General features: G+C 41.7%; 1 protein-coding gene and 1 long non-coding RNA gene across 7 annotated transcripts in view; one reads left to right on the forward strand and one right to left on the reverse strand.

Annotated features, from left to right (window-relative positions):
* Positions 1–13,987, forward strand: part of PLCB1 (phospholipase C beta 1) — a 792,589-nt gene that overhangs the window by 652,898 nt on the left and 125,704 nt on the right. For all 6 annotated transcript variants that reach the window (XR_016215911.1, XM_051846235.3, XM_008256382.5 and 3 more), the window contains one exon: positions 10,230–10,410. Coding sequence is in view for 5 of the 6 variants with exons in the window: in XM_051846235.3 (XP_051702195.1) it covers positions 10,230–10,410 (181 nt within the window). In the remaining variant the exon portion in view is untranslated. The remainder of the gene's footprint in view (positions 1–10,229; positions 10,411–13,987) is intronic.
* The window catches only part of LOC149123405 (uncharacterized), a 43,281-nt gene that overhangs the window by 13,716 nt on the left and 15,578 nt on the right, over positions 1–13,987 (reverse strand). The gene's annotated exons all lie outside the window — the stretch shown is intronic.

Below are 13,987 nucleotides of genomic sequence, written 5' to 3' on the forward strand. Positions count from 1 at the left end.
CCTGTGGATTAAATTTCAAAAATTTAAGCTTATATTTTAATTTCATTTGTCCATGAACTTTTTGAGGTACTCTTGTATTTTGGGACCTACACCACCACTAGAAGGAAAGTCAGCCAACTTCCTTCAATCTCTACAGGTCTTGAGTCAACCCAACTTACTTCTTGTGGGCTGAATTTATTAAGCGAAATTCTGAGTGTAGATATATAGGAAGCCCTTCCATCAGTTCTAGCCTGTGATCATAATACCAGCTGGCTGACTTCCCATTTTATAATTGCCAATCTTGTAGACATAAAATTTTACGTGGTATTCCTGGGAGCTGGTTGAAGAGGCACATTGTCTTATACAAAAGAGAAGTCTCAACTATCCTTTGCTGCTTTATCTGAAACCCACAGGGAACCTCTATGTGTGCACCCCCAGGGCTCCGTGGACCCTACCCTTTGTGGTGAGAAGCTGCCCTCATACATTCATTTAACTAATATTATTGAGTGCCTCCGTGCCCTGGGGGACGTAGTAATGAACATGACTTATACAGTTAACCTCTTCAAATAACTAATGTGGTAATGCTGGAAAGATGAACAATAAATAAGCAAGGGTATAACAATTTTAGTCTGTGACAAGGACTATGAAAGAAATATACAAGAGAGTGGGAGGGAGAATGAATAGGGAACAGAGAGCACTTTTGACCCGTTGCTTTGGAATAAAGTAACACATCAAGATTAAAGCAAAGTCAGCGGTACTCAGAACTAAGGAAAATTATTCTAGGCTGAGCGAACAGGAAATGCAAAACCCTTGAGGCAGGAGGAAAAAAAGGACTTATTCTAGGAACAGTAAATTTGGCCAAGTGCATGAGACCTGGTAAACTGTGGGTAGAGTGAAACAAGAGGAAGTCAGAGACATACAGGGCCTTCCAAAATAATGGAAAATGCATATAATGAAAAAAAAAAAAACTATGCACAGAGTTCAAAATTCTTTTGTCCCTAAATCATCTTTTCTGAACTTTCTAAAGTACCCTTGAAGGAGGGAGAATCATATCGCTGAGTTATTTAGAGCTGGACTGAGACAAATGGTTCAGAATTTATTCTAAGTATGACAAAAAAATAAGTGGAATTGATATAGTCCAATTAATATTCTCAGAAAATGACTCTAAGCTGCTGTGGGGAACATGAATCCTTATTCTGTGCTTCTTAAACTGATGAGTCACTGAGGATCTTGTTAGATGCAGGTTCTGATTCTGCAAGGCTGAGTTGAGGCCTGAGCAGCACTAGGTGATGCTGATATTGCTGGCCCTAGACATCGCTGAACAGTGCAAATTGGGCACATTAGAGTAGAGGCCCAGTCGGGAGACTTCTTCATGAGCCCTGATCAGTAGTGAGGGTAGTTTGGTCTAGAATAAGGATGGTAAAAATAGAGGAAAGGAAATATAATTTTCATTTATTTTAAAGGGAACATAGGATATAGGGCTGAAAACCCACTGTGTGATTGCACTTTGCCAGCCCTTGCTGCCATCCTAAGCTAAATCTGTTCATAACACTGCATTGTCTGCACCACACCAGTGCATCTCAAATTTTAGTGTGCATGAGATAAACTTGGAGAGCTTCCTGGGATGCAGACCCCTGTGTCTGCACCTCAGAGAGCAAGGGTCAGGCCTGAGCATCTGCTTTTCCAGCAAGTCCCAAGGATTTGCTGATGCTCTTGTCCATAGACTTCCCATGCATGGGCACTGCTTTGCAATCCCAAAGAGCATTCCAGAAATTAGATGTGTCATAAAGGCCCTCTGTACTAATTCCTGCCTTGCTTTCCAGCCATATGCCCCTGCACCCTACATGAAAACCCATACCCTCTGCTGAGATTCCACCATGAGACCAGGCACTGAAGATTTCCCAGGCTCATGAGCCCTTCCTTCTTCAGTTCAAATCTCTTGCGTGAAGATTGCAAGCTCTGCTCCTAAACCATAGCAAACACCTGCTGCTTAATGTTATGATTCTGACTTTCTACTTATAATTTCTATGAGGATTTCAGATCATCTGTTCTCAGAATCCTACATGTATGCTGTTCACCAGAGCTTACCCTTGGACTTTGAGAATACAGGTTCTGGCTGACCACACTGGATTTCCTGTTTTCTGCCCCCAGGAAGGGGCTCTTCACATTCCTGGAACAGCTACTCTGCTGAATATCAAGGAAGTGTCAGGCGTATGTGCTGTATCCTAAGCTACTGTACATGGTACCATAAACTAGGTGGCTCTTAACAATAGCAATATATTCTCTCATAGTTCTGCAGTCTAGGAGTCCAAAATCAAGTTACCAGCAGCGCTATACTCTCTGTGCAAGGTCTAAGGAAGGAATCTTTCGTGTCTCTTCTAGCTTCTCATGGCTGCCAGCAGTCCTTGGCATTCTGTAGCTTATAGATACGTCAGTCCAGTCTCACTCTCCATCATCACATAGCGTTCTCTCTGCAAAGGCATGGTTGTGTCCAAGTGTCTCTCTTCTTTTAAGCACAATATTCATTAGATTAAGGTCAATACTAATCCACTGTAACCTCATCTTAACTATGAATTAAGTATTGGAAATGAATAGAATCAGAAATATTTCAGATCTTCTTAGGGATTTGGAACATTGCATACACAATGTTGGGACTGAGAGCCATGTCTAAATATGAAATTCATTTATGTTTCATATACTCCTATACACATATCCTGAAGGTAATTTCATACAGTATTTTCAGTGTGCCTGTGTTTTGACTGTGACCCATTGCCATGATCCACCATTTTCAGTGTCATATTTGTACTCAGGAGTTTCAAAGTTTGGAGCATTTCAACTTTCACGTTCAGATTAGGGATGCTCAACCTGCACTACATTTGCAACAACTCTGTTTTCAAATAGGGTCACAACTGAAGTTCCAGGAAGGACATTAATCTGAGGAGAAACTATTAAATCAACTACATGTGCTAAGCTCTTAAATGCGCTATTGCATGTATTTCCCACAGCAGCACTGAAATAGGTACAGGCATCACTCATATTAGACATGTAAGACTTGAAGCTCAGTGAGGCTATGTGCCCCAGCCCATACAACCTGCAATGCATAAGACTGTAGTCATGGTAGAGTCATAGCAGGTATCCCCTGGACCCCGTTTCTGTCCTATGACATGGTAGGTCTGGAAACAGCATCTTTATTGACACGTGACAGCTTTCTAAAAGTGTTCTCTACAGAGGATTCAGAATCCTCTCATGCCTCTTTGGAATTCTCTACGCTGCAAATGGATGCATGAAATAACATGACCAAATAAATTTACTCATCTACCATCTCAGATGTTATGAGATTACTTTTCTATGTAGATTTCTGGAATTGTCTTCAGCATCCTTTGCAGGCTTCTTGTATGAACCTGTTGACAATGAATATTTTGCAAATGAAACTTTGTAATCAGCATTATTGATTTTTACATAAAATTTTTTCTTTAAAATTTAGTAATTAGGGAAATGGAAGTAAAATATAATTATTTAAAATTGTGCTGTTATCCCTTTAGGGAGTGAACAGTTCTTGTCATCCACAGAGTTTATTTATCTGTCAAAAATATATTTTTAAATGTTGTTTAGCAAACACTAACAGAGCATTGTTCAAGCCACTGTTCTAAAATCTTCATTGGACCAGCACTGTGGGGAAGTAGGTTAAGCCTCCACCTGCAGTGCCAGCATCCCACATGAGCACCAATTCAAGTCCCAGCTGCTCCACTTCTAATCCAGCTTCCTGCTAATGGTCTGGGAAAGCAGTGGAAGATGGTCCAAGTGTTTGGGCACCTACACCCATGTGGGAGACCTGGAAGAAGCTCCTGGCTTCAGACAGGCCCAGCTCTAGCCATTGCAGTCATTTGGGGAATGAACCAGCAAATGGAAGACTTCTCTCTCTGTCTCTCCCGCTGTCTGTGACTCTGCCTCTCAAATGAAAAATAAAACTTAAAACTCCTTAAAAATCTTCATAAGCTTCAACTCATAACTATTTTAAAAATAGAATGCTATTTGTGGTATTAAAAAGTATATATTTTAGGCCGGCACCGTGGCTCAATAGGCTAATCCTCCGCCTTGCGGCGCCGGCACACCGGGTTCTAGTCCCAGTCGGGGCGCCGGATTCTGTCCCGGTTGCCCCTCTTCCAGGCCAGCTCTCTGCTATGGCCAGGGAGTGCAGTGGAGGATGGCCCAAGTGCTTGGGCCCTGCACCCCATGGGAGACCAGGAGAAGCACCTGGCTCCTGTCTTCAGATCAGCGCAGTGTGCCTGCCACAGCGCGCCGGCCATGGCGGCCATTGGAGGGTGAATCAACGGCAAAAGGAAGACCTTTCTCTCTGTCTCTCTCTCTCACTGTCCACTCTGCCTGTCAAAAAAAAAAAAAAAAAGTATATATTTTACAAAGTTAATCATTTTCAAAAGCAAAGCAAAAGTATCTTGTCGCTCCTCCACGGGCTCGCGGGAGAATGACACCGGAACGGACGCTGTTGTTTGAATGCGTTGTGCGCTCAAGTTTGCTCCTGTGCTAACTGCATTCTAACCGCATTCCACTTGGTGTGTGTCTGCATTCTTGTTATTCTTTCGGTGCATGGTGTGAGATGTCTGCAGCGCATAAGCGAATCCCCGCCGCTTCTATCTCGCTTTTATAGTCCTCTCCCACCAGTCTGTGCTCTGCTGCCCACGTGCTGAGCACGCTGTTCTCCTTCAATCAGAGGTTGGATCAGGAATCAGCTAATTAACGAAGCAGCTGTGTAAGATTTGTTTACTCCCTCTCAGCGCCATGTTGTGGGAGACAGGCCCTGCTCCCCACAGGGCCATGCTCCCCACATATCTTTTAGTTCCATTTCAGTGTATGCTTAGCATTTTAATAAACAACACTATCACACAGATAAGAAAAGCTTTTTAAATCATTTAAATCATCACTTAATTTCCTATAGCTACTGTATGCAAATTACCTTATCAGACACCCTGATTTTTCCTGAGTTGACCAACAAATGGAAAAACATATGCTAAAACGTAATTCAGTGATCTTCATGGCTCTAGAAAATCATAATGGAGTTAACTGTCATTAGCTTTCTTTCTTCTTCTTCTTCTTCTTCTTCTTCTTTTTTTTTTTTTTTTTTAAGATTTACTCTATTTATTTGAAAAGCAGAGTTACAGAGAGAGAGGCAGAGACAGAGATTTTCCATCCTCTGGTTCACTTCCCAAATGGTCACCACAACTGGAGAAACCAGGAGCCAGGAGCTTCTTCCTGGTCTCCCACGTGGGTACAGGAGCCCAAGCAATTGGGCCTCCTCTGCTGCTCTCACAGGGACATCAGCAGGGAGCTGGACCAGAAGTGAAGCAGCTGGGACTCCAACCAGTGCCCATATAGGATGCTTGTGTGGCAGGCAGAGGCTTATCCCGCTGTGCCACAATGCCAGGCCCAGCTTTCTTATTAAAGAGTCTCCAAGGGTTTGACTTGCCCTTGTAATAACTGCCCCTGAGAAATAAAATTTCATTGTATAACTGGATATTTTATAAATCATCCTAAAACTATGTGAGCATGTAAGCTACCTGTCAAGTGAGCTAAAATTATGAGAGACACTTCAAAATTCGCAAGGAAACAGAATTTAAAAACATTTATTTTAGTGCAAATAATTTTGAAGTCCATGAGTAGTTTTTTCGTAACACACATTTTCCATGAACTTTTGGAAGACCCCTTTTTAAATCTGTTTATTGTCTTCCTTACTGAATTGCCTTATTTGATGCCGGTTTACCACAAGAGGACAGTTGCATTTTACAGATCCCTGTTATAACATATTATTTAATATATGCCTAACTTGAAAGCATAATCAAAAACACTGGGTTTTATTTTATTTTTGAGATTTATTTTTTTTTTTTTTGAGAGGCAGTTACAGACAGAGATAGGGAGAGAGAAGAGAGACAGAGATCTTACATCCACTGGTTCACTTCCAAAATTGCCGCAATGGCCGGAACTGAGTCAATTTGAAGCCAGGAACCAGGAGCTTCTTATGGGTCTCCCACATGGGTGCAGGAGCCCAAGAACTTGGGTCATCTTCCACTGCTTCTCAGGCCATTAGCAGAGAACTGGGTTGGAAGTGGAGCAGCCGAGATTTGAACTGGCACCCATATGGGATGCCGGCACCACAAGTGAAGACTTAACCTACTATGCCATATCACTGGCCCCACCACTGGGTTTTAAAAAGCAGTAAAATCATCATTTCTTAGAGCTAGAGCAGCCTTCAAAGCCATCCAGATGAAATTTATCACTACTTCAAGGAGGAAGCTGAAGGCTAAACTCATTAGCATTTTCCTGTAGCTATGCAGCCAATTTAGGCTAAGTTTGGTCTAGAACATCTCATAAATTTCTATTTTTTGATAGATTTGCATTCATTTGTTTATTCATTTGCCTATTTATATGTAATATCCTACAAACTTCTGATGAAGTAGCAAAGTACCATTGTAGAAGACATGTATATAAAAATCCTATGAAAATAGAAAACAACACACACATATACACATGCACAGACTGACCTATCTACCAGCTGTCTAGAAGACCAGCTCTCCAATACGGGGACCACCAGGTACATGTGCCTACTAAGCCCTTGAAATGCAGCTCGTTAATTCTGAGATAAACTCATCTTAGAAGTACAAAATATACTTCAGATATCTAAGATTTCATTTAAAAAAGAGGAGGAATATAAAATAGCTCCTATATGCCTATTGATTTGGTTTTAATTTTATGTTGAAGTCATAATATTTTCAATGTTTTAGGTTAAGTATGATGTTACTAAAATTAATATCACTTTGTTTAAAATTGTCATCTATTTGTTTTCATTTTATTTGAAAGATAGAGACTGAGAGACAAATCTTCCATCCACTGGTTCCTCCCCAAAGGTCCACAACAGTAAGGAGCCAGGAGCCTAGAACTCAAACCCAGTCCCCTAACTAATTTGACAAGGTCCCAGGCACTTGAGCCATCATCTGCTGCCTCCCAGGGTATGTATTTGTAGTAAGCTAGATTGAAATCAGAATAGCTAGGACGCAAACTGTGAACTCTGATAAGGAGTGCAGTTATCCCAAGTGTCCCAACTTAATGACTGCCAAAAGTCCCCTATATTCACTTTTTAATGTTGCTGCTAAAAGTTATAAATTTTGTGGGGAAAAGCATGTATGTAGCTCACATTATATTTCCACTGAATAGCACCCATAATTTAATGTAATTTCTTTCCTTGAATACTGAATTTAGTTCTTAGTTTCTGAGAAAAGGAAATACAGGGTTGATAATTCTCCTGTTCTGATTAAAGGGAACTTTCGTGCTCTTCCAAGGCAGACAAACATTTCCCCAGTTTTAAGTTACCAAATAATTTATCTCATGGATCTTAAACAAGCAGCATTAACAACAAGGTAACACCCTCAACCCTGATTTTACAGAAGGCGCAAAAATGTTGTTCACTTGGTTGTTTATACAGTCCCTCAAAAAGCAAAAGTCCCTAAGTATGTAGCATCTAAATGATCACTAGAAGATTTTCTTCAAGCGGCAAAACTACTGAGATTAAGTGATATATGTCTCTTCCATTTCCCTGGATACACAATAAGAACCTGGAACTACTTCAGAGTAATGAATGGCATCACATCAATTAGATTATCTTCTTGCTCCAATATACATTGTCTCTACCGAGAAAAGTTTACTCAAAAGTAGTGTCTGTCCAGTCATGACATGCAGTGGGTAAAAGCACAGATTTGACTCTGTTTCTCCCCAGCCCTAGGTGTCTGTCCTTTGGCAGGTTTCCCTGCTGTACCCCCATGACATGTCCCTGGATAAATTATTACATGTGCCAGGGTGTTGTGAGTGTGCCCAGCTCATGGCGAGTGGCCAGTCGGCGTGAGCTGGCTCCACTGTGGGGTTTGTAGCTGATTGAAGGAACACCTCTGTTCTGGCTTTGCTGAATTCCCACCACCAAAGGTGATAAAAGCAGCTCATGTTCATGTCAAGATGGAAGGTATCTTTAGTGCGGCAATGCAGTTCTGATGTACAGACTGTGTAACCCTTCTCTGAAATTCTCTAGACCAGAAATATTTTCTATTTCAGATTTTGGAATATTTGTATAAACATAATAAGATAGTCTGGGTATCTGGGAATGAGACCTAAGTATAGTATATATGTGTATAATGTATATATATGTAGCCTGAAGGTAATTTTACACAATATTTGTAGTGACCTGCATTTTGACTCCTCCGACACATGAGGTCATAATGTTTCAGGTCTTTGGAGCACTTCAGATACTCAGTTTTTAGATTAAGGTTGCTACCTTTATCTCTACAAATACATGAGCTTTACAGAGAGTCTCTTGTCATTTGGCATTACACACAAAACTGTTGAGAGAGTTCTGCATCCTTTATTTGACAAAATAAGAGCCTAACACCAGATTTAATCAACTGCCTTCTTTATGTAATACCACTGTTGCTGACCCAATTCAAGGAAAAAGCAATGGGAATTGGTGCCAGCTGATTCCAAGAAGCTTCCTTTTTTTTTTTTTTTTTTTTTTGAGATTTATTTATTTGAAAAGGCAGAGTTACAGAGAGGCTGAAGCTTAGAGAAAGAGAGAGGCTTAGAGAGAGAGAGAGAGAATCTTCCAGCCACTGGTTCACTCCCTAAATGGCCACAACAGCCAGAGCTGTGCCAATCCAGAGCCAGGAGCTTCTTCCAGGTCTCCCACATGGGTGCAGGGGCCCAAGGGCTCGGGCCATCTTCTACTACTTTCCCAGGCCATAGCAGAGAGACAGATTGGAAGTCGAGCAGCTGGGACTCAAGCCGGTGCCCATGAGGGATGCTGGCACTGCAGGCAGCAGCTTTACCTGCTACGCCACAGTGCCAGCTCCCCTGCTTACTCTGTCTGACCTCCACGGAAAGACAGGAAGACAGAGTCTGAAGTGATAGATATTAATTGAAAGTGATAGTTCAGCCTTCTTTCTCCAGCAGGTGGGTTAAATATGAATGAAAAGAGCTTACTTGCTGTCTCATTTCCATTCTCAATACTCTGTCTTCCTTGCTATGGTTTCCTACCTGTGATAATACAGAACTCAGAATTTTAGAGAGTCACACCATAAGTTAATAAGAACTGCTTTCATATCTGTGTAATTCTGTAGGAACTATGAGGAGAAAGCCATCCTACTCAGGTTAAGTATTTTAGAAGAAGGTATTTTTTTCCCTTTTAACTGAAGCATTTTGAGGAAAGTGATGTTTGAGCAAAGATATTAATGAATTTGATACAGCTGTCATAGAGCCTTATTATTATTATGTGTCATTGCTATTAAAAAGCTTGTTCAGAAAGAGAATTCAGATGTCAGGCAGAAGGGTTATCTACACATGACATCTACACCTGCTCTCTTTTTAAATCCACACCAACCCAGGTGCAAACTTCTTCAACTTTCCCCCAAAAAGAATCCACTCAGTGTAGTGAGGTTTTTATCAGGGAAACATCAAGGAATGAGAATGACATTACACATGCCCCATTAGAGAAGAAACGTTAAGGGGAGCAAGTGTTTAGCCTGGAGGTTAGGATGCCTCCACGTCATATCAGAATGCCTGGGTTCAGTTCCAGCTCAGCCTGTTGACCGCAGCTTCCTGCTATGCAGATCCAGCCAGGCAGTGATAATGGCTCAAGGAGTTGGATTCCTGCCACCCACATAGGAGGCCTGGATTGAGATCCTGGGTCTTAGCATCCACCTCAGCCCAGCCCTGACAGTTGTAGGCATTTGAGGAGTGAACCAGCAGATCGATATTCGTTCTTATTCTTTCTCTCTCTCTCTTCTCCTCTCTCTCTTCCTCTCTTCCTCTTTCTTTCTCTTTCTCTCTCTCTCTCTTCCTCCTTCTCCTCCTCCTCCCCCCCCACCTCTCTCCCTTTCTCCTTTCTTCTCTCCCTGCCTCCCTCTCTAATAAATACAAGGTTTAAGATAAAAGTGTTTGAAATCCTTCTGTTTTTTTTCCAAAGGGGCCTCTTTCTCACCATTACCACACCATGATCAGGGTCCCCTCCTCCCATATCTCTTGGATACCCTATGCCACTATGCATGTCCATGGAGTGTGCCTCTCCCTCTACCACAAGTGGTTTATTGAAATATTTATTTGCAAGCATAGTGCCCTCTCTAAGAGGAGTTCTGGTGAATGGCTTTCCTCGCACCTTGTTGCCACCTGCATGTTTTGTGAGTCCACCTCTCTCTTTGCAGATCGGAACCTAGCAGCCCTGACCATGGCTCATCAACGATTGAGCAAGACCTTGCTGCCCTGGATGCAGAAATGACTCAAAAGTTAATAGACTTGAAGGACAAACAACAGCAGCAGCTACTTAATCTTCGACAAGAACAATATTATAGTGAAAAATACCAGAAGCGGGAGCATATTAAACTGGTAAGGCTGGGAAATGTGATTTATATTTGTACAAATCGAACCCCATTTTCTATAGAAAAAATTATCTCTTGGGTAACATAAAATAGACAAGGGCAGGTGTGAAAAGCACACATTTGTGAGCTTGTTTAGGATGCACAGTTCTACCACAATAATATTTTAAAGTCCCCATTATTTTGGCATCTGTGTTTCAATGAAGATAGCTATATCTTAATGTTTTTGTTTTCACTAAAGTATTACTAGGTTACAGTAGTTTTGGGGGACCTTGAAATTTCACAATAAAATAGAAAACACTTATATTTCAGAACATACTGTAAATATGTTTTATCACTAACTTTTGCAAGACCTTAAAAATTATATTTTACTCTCCTACATTTAAATAGTATCTGAATAGCCAATACAGAATGTTATCTTCCCATCTCCCGAAGCTCCCTTTGCAAAAACAGACATCTTCTCTGTTAGTGATCATTTTTGTCTCTCAAAATGTTTTCACATGAATGGTGATGTTTTCTGTTCTGTTGATGCCTTAACACATAGTAGGGACACAGTAAATATTTGATGACAGGTGAGTTACATGAATTCCACAATAAAGCAGCCTTGAAAACAAGCTTATGCCAAAAACAAAACAAATGAACACGTTTGGTGGGAATTAAAGTCGTAGACAAAAGGAAGTGGAAAAGGAGAGAGATCCCTGTGATTTACGTCCATTTCTGTGCCGAGGATCTGTAAGTGGAAGGGAATCCTGAGGCTGCTTCTGGCTGTAGGGTGGAAACCAGCAGATGACCACTGTGGAATGGGTGATTTAGGGTAATGTTCTCGTTCCAGTGCCAGTTTCCTGATGATGACATGCAAATGAATCAGTAAACACCACAGGAATTGCTTATCAAATATCATTCCATGGACTCAGTTATTCTCTATTTGAGCTTTCACATCACCTGGATGGCTTGTAAAAAATACAGATTATTAGGCACTACACAAAATTTTCAATTACAGGTCTTGTACAGGCCTGTGTTAGCAGTACTTCTAGCCCCAGATCATACTATGAGAACCACTGCTGAATAAATAGCTAAACGTAAGGATAGAAATTTGTTTTCAATAAGCGCTGCATGATTTTGATGGGTCACCTTGATTCTGAACTACTTTAGCAAGATTGAAGCAGTGAAAGAATGTTTGGAAAGGTATCAGGTTGCTTTGACACACTTGAGAATATCAAAGTAAATGTTAATGGGAGAAAATGGCTTTGAGACTAGCTACAACCACTGCCATCTAAGTTTCTCCAATAATCCACCCTGAGTGCTCCAAAATATAATAATAATGAAAATAGCAAGCATCTCTTGAAAACTCACCATAGTGCTATACTTTATACTAAACTGTTTCCAGGAATTTTGCTGGAATTTAATCCTCACAACAACCATTGATATTTGGTAATTTGTGAGCCTCATTTTGCAGATAAAAACAACTTATAGAGGAATTTAATGACTTTCCCAAGGTTTCAAATGAGTAACTGGTACACGTGGGATTTGAACCTTTGTCCTCTGAGTCTGGCATTATAACTCTTGCGTTATAACATTTGCTGATTCAGATTTCAAGCCAAAGCCATCATAATGAAGGGAAGGACTTTGCAGGTCCTACTCATGCAGAGTGCACACAGCTCTCTTCTTCATTACAATGTCTGGGAAACTGCCCAACTCCGTTTTAACTAACCTTATTTCATATAGCACCTAACTCAGGCATTTGAAGTGTGAAGTTCATTGGTTTTTAGTATTCACAGATATGGACAGCCATCACCAGTCAATTTTAGAACATTTTCACCACCTCACACAGAAACCCTTATTCATTCATTGACTCATTCATTATGTAACTGCTTATTATACTTGCTCAGTTAATGTTGTTAAATGGTCATGAATACAAGTGATACCAAACCTAGCCATTAAGGAGCTTACATTCTAGGAGGGAAGTCAGTCTACAAATTCAGTTGGTAAACTACATAGTATGGTAAGTAGTAATAAAGGCTTAAGAGAGAAATAAAATCAGAAATGGGAAAATAGGGAATAAGTTTTAGGGAAGGATGAAGAATATTTTTTGCAACTGTAAATAGGTAGGTGGGGAAGGTAACATCTGAGTTAGAAAGTGAAGAACTGAGCTGAAAAAAAATATGAGGATGATTTTTCTAGACAGAATAACTTTTTTAAAAAAAAATTATTTATTTGAAAGGTGGAATTAAAAAGAGAGAGGCAGAGACAGAAAGATCTGGCTGCTGGATCACTCCCCAAATAGCCTCAATGGCCAGAGCTGGGACAGGCCAAAGCCAGGAGCTTCCTCCACGTCTCCCACATAGGTGCAGGGGCCCAAGCTTGGGTCATCTTCTGCTTCTTTCCCAGGCACATTAGCAGGGAGCTGGATCAGAGCAGCTGGGACTCAAACTGGCTCCCATATGGGATGCTAGTGTCATAGAGAGTGGCTTTACCCCCTACGCCACAATTCCAGCCTCAGGAATTAACATGTGAAGACTCTGGGCTGGGAATAGGCCTGGGTGTTGGAGGAAAAGCAGAGTAGCCCTGTCTGAGGAGGATGACAGAGTATTAGAATAACCAAGGTGGCCGGCGCCGCGGCTCACTAGGCTAATCCTCCGCCTAGCGGCGCCAGCACACCGGGTTCTAGTCCCGGTTGGGGCGCCGGATTCTGTCCCGGTTGCCCCTCTTCCAGGCCAGCTCTCTGCTGTGGCCAGGGAGTGCAGTGGAGGATGGCCCAAGTGCTTGGGCCCTGCACCCCATGGGAGACCAGGAGAAGCACCTGGCTCTTGGCTTTGCATCAGCGCGGTGCGGCGGCCATTGGAGGGTGAACCAACAGCAAAAGGAAGACCTTTCTCTCTGTCTCTCTCTCTCACTCACTGTCCACTCTGCCTGTCCAAAAAAAAAAAAAAAAAAAAAAAAGAATAACCAAGGTAATGGGATAATAGAGATGGGACTTTCGGGGCCGGAGCAGATCATCTTGGCTTTTTAGATTTCTGTAAGGCCACTGTGTTTCATTTGGGAACTGTTTTGAGCATGGGACTGACATGATCCAAAGTAACTCTCACAAGTTTCACTCTGGGGCTAGTGCTGTGTGGTCAGAGCTGGTACCCCAGGAAAGAGCAGTTTCAGGGCAGTCAAGGCCCAAGGGTTATGAAGTCCTGGGATTCTCCAGCACATGACTAAAGTTAACCATAGGGTAACAGTTACTTAGATGTCTAGACAACACAGTCAAAACTATTTGGAGTTTCTCCAGGGCCCCAAACTCTGGACAAGACTCCATTCCCCAAGGGAAGAGACTTGTCAATTCAGAAGATATGTGACACAACAAGAAGAAGCCCAATACTCAGAAGAGATTCCAGAAACAATAATTCAGAGTATGGATGAAAACAGAAACCCAGACATCCCAAGAAGGCCTCTTGGAATAAGAGGAACATGAACTGTGGAAGGCTAGTATAGTAAATCACAGGAAAGAACATGAGGCACCCACCCGAATGCCCCTGCTGAGGGGGTAGAGAGCTGCTCAGTAGCTTTTCTCCTGGAGAACACTGGCTGGGAATTGAGGATTC

Source organism: Oryctolagus cuniculus, chromosome 11 (assembly GCF_051225735.1).
Source record: "Oryctolagus cuniculus isolate XC-2025 breed Fujian yellow rabbit chromosome 11, ASM5122573v1, whole genome shotgun sequence".
Classification (NCBI taxonomy): Eukaryota; Metazoa; Chordata; class Mammalia; order Lagomorpha; family Leporidae; genus Oryctolagus; species Oryctolagus cuniculus.